At 38.1% G+C, this 7,378-nt stretch overlaps 1 protein-coding gene across 1 annotated transcript; it reads left to right on the top strand.

The window, feature by feature from the left end:
* Window positions 1–54: 54 nt before the first annotated feature.
* gpn2 (GPN-loop GTPase 2) lies at window positions 55–2,674 on the top strand. Its single transcript, XM_030782534.1, has 5 exons — window positions 55–471; window positions 736–892; window positions 1,342–1,502; window positions 1,618–1,748; window positions 2,285–2,674. The coding sequence occupies exons 1-5, from the start codon at window positions 55–57 to the stop codon at window positions 2,355–2,357; spliced, it is 939 nt and encodes a 312-aa protein (XP_030638394.1). The 3' UTR covers window positions 2,358–2,674.
* The last annotated feature ends 4,704 nt before the right edge of the window (window positions 2,675–7,378 follow it).

Here is a 7,378-nt window from a genome sequence, read left to right on the forward strand (position 1 = left end):
TCTTATTTTATTCTCAGATGTAGTTCCGGTGCTGTAGAGTTGATTTCCCGCATCATGTCCAGTCAGCCTTCGCAACCATCCCTACATTTCGGCCAGGTCGTCATTGGTCCACCTGGTTCGGGAAAAACGACTTACTGTCGGGGAATGCAAGAATTCCTCAGTCACTTGGGACGAAAAGTGGTGGTGATAAATCTGGACCCCGCTAACGAAGGACTTCCGTACCCATGTGCTGTGGATATTTCAGAGCTCGTAACCCTTGATGATGTGATGGAGGGACTGAAGTTGGGTCCCAATGGTGGGCTCATTTACTGCATGGAATATTTAGAGACTAACTTGGACTGGCTAGAAGGAAAGCTAAAGGAGCACCGTGACGCCTACTTTCTTTTTGACTGCCCTGGACAAGTGGAACTGTACACTCATCAAAGCTCAGTCAAGAAAATATTTGCTCATTTGTCAATGTGGAACTTCAGGGTAAGAAACTTTGAAATGGACAGTATATGTTCATTTAAACGCATACTCATGTCCAGGTGGTATGTCAAAAAAGAGAACAAAGCGTAAAATCTTTAGAATAACTGTAGGAGTCCTTATTCAGTGTGTGTACTGTCTTTCAGGTATAGGTGTATGTTTGCTTGTATCACTACCAAGCATCTGATCGTGACCTATAAAGTATATTCGTCTAAGCAGCAGCTGTTATTCTCTAAAATCCATCTCTCTCACATCCATTTGTTCTGACAGCTGACTGCAGTTCATTTGGTGGACTCTCACTATTGTGCAGATCCAGCCAAGTTCATCTCGGTCCTGTGCACCTCTCTGTCCACTATGTTACACGTGGAGCTGCCTCACGTCAATGTACTGTCCAAAATGGACCTTATTGAGCAGTATGGCAAGCTAGGTGAGTGGATGGTATTGGAATCATTGGTCTATGTTATACTTTAATGTTCAATATTATATTTTGTTTTATGGGTGGTAGAAATAAATGTATTAATAGTTATTAATCAGCCATGTTTGTATGTGTATGCTTCAAGGTTATGAATAACCCCTCTTAATGGTCCATTCAACTGAAATGACTGAATTTCCTCTCACTTTTTCCCTGTTGCTGTTTCAGTAAATGTTACAAAGTTGCTTATTGCACTACTTTTTAACATTACATGATGTAACATAGCATAATCATTAATATTCAGTTTCTTTACAGGCTGTACAAATTACTTTCTTAAGCCAAGTGTACTCTCATAGGGTATTTAGTCAGATATGATATAATGTTTCACTAACTTGGTCAGCATTTGAAGTGGTACGGTCACGTACTGATAAATTAGTTGATGTTTTCTCTACTCTCGTGTAAAGCCTTCAATCTAGACTTTTATACTGAGGTTTTGGACCTGTCCTACCTGGTGGAGCACTTAGCATCTGATCCATTCTTCAAGAAGTTCCATCATCTGAATGAGAAGCTTGCAGAAGTGATCCAAGACTACAGCCTGGTTTCCTTTGTGCCTCTTAACGTACAGGTGAGTTCACTTCTTTCTCATTCTCATAGCTCTGTCTTTCTCTTACGTGAGCAATTAATATGTGGACACAATTTATGTGCACACTAGCCTCCTAACCTTTTCTGTACTAATCTAGGACAGAGAGAGTATGACACAAGTACTTCGTGCTGTGGACAAAGCAAATGGCTACTGCTTTGGTGACCTGGAGGAGAGGAACCTGCAGGCCATGCTGTCTGCTGCAGTAGGAGCTGACTTCCAGTTCAGCGCGTATCCTTACAAGACTATACACCTTTTTTTTTTTCTTTTTTTTTTTTTAAGGTTAAAGTCTCCCCAGTTTTCCAATTCATATATTATTATTTTTGCACAATATCATGTTTGTTTCATGTTTTTATTATTCACTTAAATGCAACAGTTTTTGAAGCTCCGAAAGTAATAAAATTACATACTTAAAATATTAAACAATAATAAAATATTTAAAAAGATCATTTTAATACACTTTATGATCTTGTAAACTACAGGGAAAATTGTATATTATTTACTCCCTGGCATTTCATATATATATATATATATATATATGTGTGTGTGTGTGTGTGTGTGTGTGTGTGTGTGTGTGTGCGTGCGTGTAATTCACTACAATGATTTTGCAGTGTATCCCTTTGTATGTTTACGTAAGAAAACATTTTCTGTGTTGCGGGTTAACCTGAGTCTTGTTTAGTATTTAGGGCCTTACATGAGTACCATGAATCAGCGTAAAGCATGTTTAGTATTTATGCTTCAGTTTTTTCTTTAACTGTTCATCACAGAACTCTTGGAGTGCAGGAACGTTACTTAAAACCAAATCAGAAGACTGTTGAAGAGGAAGTCATGGACCTTTAGCTCTGTGTGTGCAAATGCACAGGCAGGTCTCTTGGGTTTAGAAACAGACAGAGCTATGCAGAGCATGTCCTCTACTCCTTAAAGCCTGTGCGAATGCACAAGAATAATGATTCTTAACTCCGTTATTGGGTCCCCAGTGGGCAGCGTGTTTTTGTACTAGACCTGCAATAACCATACCTGACTAAACTTGTCAACCAGTCTCCAAAGCTCTGACTTGTTGAGTTATGTATGTTAGTTATTGACTAGAGCCAAAATGAGTTACCCACTGGGTCCCCAGCACTGAAGTTTAGAAAATGCACTAAAACAAAGGGTGCTGAACTTGGGATGCAACGGCCTCGAAATTATTTGTATGGAATTTTCTACCTGGTGGCAGTTCCTCCTGTCAGTTCACCTCCGTGTTATACTCAGACTGTAGACTCCTCAATAAAGACTTCTCTCTTGAATACATGTCAAATTAATCTCTAAGTACAATATGAACATTCTGTTTGCCGCTGACTGGCGATTATAAAAACTCGCTTCAACAAATTTAGAGAGCTGATGATTATAAATAGTTCTGACCTAGCATCATGTGTTTCGTTTCTCACATGAGATTGTGTATTTATTTATGATGATTTCTAGCGTTTTATATGTCTCTGTAGATTTTATTTTCATCTTTCTTCCAGTCTTTCACCATCGTTCCATTCTATCTTTCTGTTCTGCATCATGGGACCCAAGTGTGTATATATATGTCAGAGAAACATTGTGGGATTCTATTGGCCTTACTGCATAAGTGTCTACTTTATTCTCCCCTCATTTCTGTCGTAAAGTTTCTAGTATTTTGATGGCTGTTAGGAAGACATGTTTATATGACAAGACAGTAGATGTGTTAAAGGTTCATATGAATTTTACGTGATTATTTCACATGATATATAAAGCCCATATTTTGTCACAATAACATGGTGGCCATGTCTCTCTGTAGTCTATGTTCTGGCTCTTGTAAAATATGACGCACTGTTGATGTTTTATCAGGCAATATTCACAATCTCTCGGTCTTCAGAAGACTGACACAAACGGGGATTACTGTGGTGTGGTGTTTTACGTCGCATGTGGCCTAAAATGTGACCATGAAGTACATCCCATAAAAAAAAACTGTTAACGAGATATCTAGCGTCTCTGTCAAGCTGTCTTAGCCTATCAGTCCTCCACGTTACCTTAGGTCCAGACCAGCCACTAGAGGGCGCCCCCTGATTATGGTTGTCTGGCTTATGCTTTTGAATGCAGAGGATGAAAAGGATATAAATTAATCTGACCAGCCAGGTGTTATATTGTAGACCAAGTCTTAGCAGATTGGATATAAATTGAATTCATGCTTATATGTTTGAAGTGCGCTTAATAACCTTTTCTGACTGATGGAAAAATATAATCAACTCCTGTGTGAAAGCAATGAGCAGCGGGGGAGGAATCATTAAGAGTTTGCGCCAGAGTTAAGTCCAAATTGGGAACTCATGTTTACTTCTGTGGCGGTTAAGTATCTTAAGTCAGGAAGCGAAATGTAGAGTAAAAATTGAGTAACTCATCAAATAATACATGTAATGAGAGACCTTCAATCACATGCCTTCTGTTACTCAAGTTGCTTTTCAAGTTTTCATTTTCAGATTGTCATCTTCTTAGTGGAAAAAATTTACATTAAAAAGTCAATTAGAATAAAGGTGAAATTAATTATAATTTTTTTGTTTGTGGATAAACGGAATTAGCTCATGAATCTAAGCACATGACACTCATAGACACACGCAAATATATTCTAATTCAATATCTTTTATTATGAAAATGCGTAACAGCTTTTCCATTAAATGTAGCCTAGACCTTGAAAAAGCCCTACCACAAGCGGAGCAACACATGAACGCGGTGTACGGATGTAGAAGAGGTGACAGCTATGTTATATAGTGCGTCAGACTCCTGAAATCAATCATGTTGAGATTCTGTCTCGCTTTAGAACTTTGATTTAAAGTAGACCACATAAGCGCACTATATCTAGAAAATGTGACGCCACGTAAACGCAGAGTTTGACGCAACTAATCACCTTCAAACACACTTATGTGCCGTGGAAGCATCTGCAAGGTTGGTAAGCTGTGCTGTGGTTTTTAGCGCACCCTGTACAGTTGAAATGTTTGGAAAACATGGAACGGAATTTTGAAATGAAACTCCCACGTCAGTGCTGCCTTGGTATGCGTTATAAACACAAACTGAAGTTTTTGAGCCCTTACAGTTGTTTTAGAGGCTATCTGTACCGAGTACTTGGGCATCTCCGATTTCTGAAAATGGATGGAAGAGGTTTACCATTTTGTTGTATTTTCATGTATTTGTTTTGATTAGTGAAAAATCACAATTACATACTTATATCAGGTGGTGACCACGGAAAGTGCTTTCTAATGAGATCCAGGATGCAAAGACTTGTACATTACTTGTGAAATCTTTTACAGAACTGAATGTTCCCCATGAGCCAGGAGGGGGAGGAACAAACGTTGCTTGTTCCGGGTTCGTGGTCCTTGATCCAGTCCACTTTTTAACATAATCCACAAGTTAAAAACAGAGGCCAGTCGAGTGAGAGAGTGAAATCCAGCAATGTGAAAATTAATGATCCTGAGTTCTAACCTGTATAGTTTTTCTATATATCTGTGTGAATGTGTGTGTGTTTTTGATGCATCCCAAAAGAAAACAAGATCATGCCTTAAAAGATTATACATCCTATTCTCACAGATTTCAAACATACTAAAAATACCAGTTCTCCTGTGTGGAGTTGCTCTTCGTGTCCTGTTGCTATGTGAAAAGATCTGTTGAAGCTTTGGGTACTGCCATATGCTGTATATTGTCCTTTACACCACAAGTTCAGTGCAGTACAGTTGATGAGTTCAAAATATGTTATTTGCACATTTATGACCAAATTCATGCAGTTCTTACTTTTTGATTGCTTATTTATTTCTTTATCCATTTGCAATATAGATGATACGCCTGTTCCAGGTTCTTGTAACATATTATTATCCAGATAAAAAAATGTCAATTTTTTTGTGTCCCTTTCTGTACATAACTTTTCTTTATATGTGAATTGGTCTGTTCCACATTGAATTATAGAATGTACGATGGTTTTTACGTCACAAGCACGTGAGTATGTGTGCGTGTGGACGTGTTGATATGTTTGTGGTGGAAGTAGGTTCTGACCAGTGCTCCCAGAGTGGCTCTTCCTTCCTCAGCACACTTCAGAGTGTGGGCTTGTGTGTGTAACAGCTTCCCAGCAACCTGCTGGATGAGGCCCAACTTCCCAGATTCTGTGCTTTTGGAGTCCCATGTGGGGGTGTGTCTGAGAGCAACGGATTGAATGGGCAAGATTTAACTATATGACTCTACCATTTCCTCTCTAAGCCTTCTGTGAGCGTGTAACTGATTGGAATTTATAGGACAACAATGGGGGTGTGTGCGGTCCATGTGGTCTGGTTAAGGAAGCAGTAATCTTACATGTACTTGTTTTGAGCCTTCTGGTAGATAATAATGAAATATTAGGAAACAGGACTTGTGCTTTGATCATGCTTGTCTCCAACTGGTGTCACAACTTAATAATTCAAATTATAAATATTATTAATTGGTAAATGTAAGAACTGAGGCTCAGAAAACCGCTCATTCCTAAACAATGCACATATCATGACATTTGGAATAATAATAGACACTTTTCTACTCACCAGGCCTCTGGCCTCTTATATTAAAAGGAAAACAAAAAACAAACAAACAAACAAAAAAACACTTAAGAACCACTCTCACTATACTGGAGCTTGTATTGTTTCCCCACCTGTAACCTTCGTTGGATAAAAGCATCAGCTAAATAAACGTAAATGTAAATGGTTTTTCAGAAAAGACTGAACAAACAGAATTTTATTAATCCCATTCCACGGAATGATTCCTTATTGCTGGACCTTGGTTCCTTTGCACTGTTAATTCTTTTGATGTAGACGGGAAAATATTTTCCTTTACAGAAATTAATATTAGCACTCACAGTCAAATGCAAATGTGGAATAGCGTGTTTTGGGCATGTGAAAGTAATTTTGCATGTCGAGTGTTCTGAGTTATATTACAACGGAGACATTAAATCACGGCTGCATCTCTAAATTTCAGGTCAGTTTTCTGTCATTGGTGGTGGACATTTTTTCTTGTTTTTGTAAGCTGTTTCTGAACTTTTTCTTTTGGACAGATCTTTTTTCCCTGAAGGTTCAAATTATTAGCTAAGCAATCAATAGCACACCTCCTTCAAAACAATCCAACAATAAACAATAGATGCACTGTTTTTTTTCTAAGTATTGTATGCATAATGCATAATTTTGAGGAATGTAACACAATAGTTGCAATGTATCATCAAGGGAACCATCTCTTAAATTAGCACACGATCCTTGTTGTCTCGTTCTCATTATGAAAATTATAATTACTGTGCTCATATTTTGTTACATATGCTTTAGTCTTGAATGATGTAAAAATAAAGTGCAACCATTGCTCAAAAAAGGGACTTGATTATATTAAAAAAAGGACATTCTTGGTTTCTTTCCTCTGCAGCCTCTGGTTTTCAACTATGTCAGAGAAAATGTTAGAGGGAACACGATGCTTTGCTGCAGTTAGCTCCAAAAACATATTTGGCATATGTGATATTACCAGTTAGAAATGTGTAATTGCAATCCTTCAACAGGCGTCTTTACAACACTTTAATTTTGTAATCAGTCACCAAAACTCAAGATACAGTTTTGTAATGATTCCAAGGCAAGGCTTACAAGAAAAGACCAAAAAAAAAAAGAAAAAGAAAGAAAGAAAGAAAGAAAGAAAGAAAAAAAAATCTAACACAAACATCAACATTTCAAAATAAAAAAGTGGTGAAACATTGAATTGGATCTCCCCACTTCACAGGGCAAGGCAAGGGCTGGCTAGTGTAGTTCAATGCTGGCGGCTCTGTATTGCATTAAGGCTGTGCTGTGCTGTGCCGTGCCGCCCATCCCCCATACTCAGATACT

Source organism: Chanos chanos, chromosome 8 (assembly GCF_902362185.1).
Source record: "Chanos chanos chromosome 8, fChaCha1.1, whole genome shotgun sequence".
NCBI classification, from domain to species: Eukaryota; Metazoa; Chordata; class Actinopteri; order Gonorynchiformes; family Chanidae; genus Chanos; species Chanos chanos.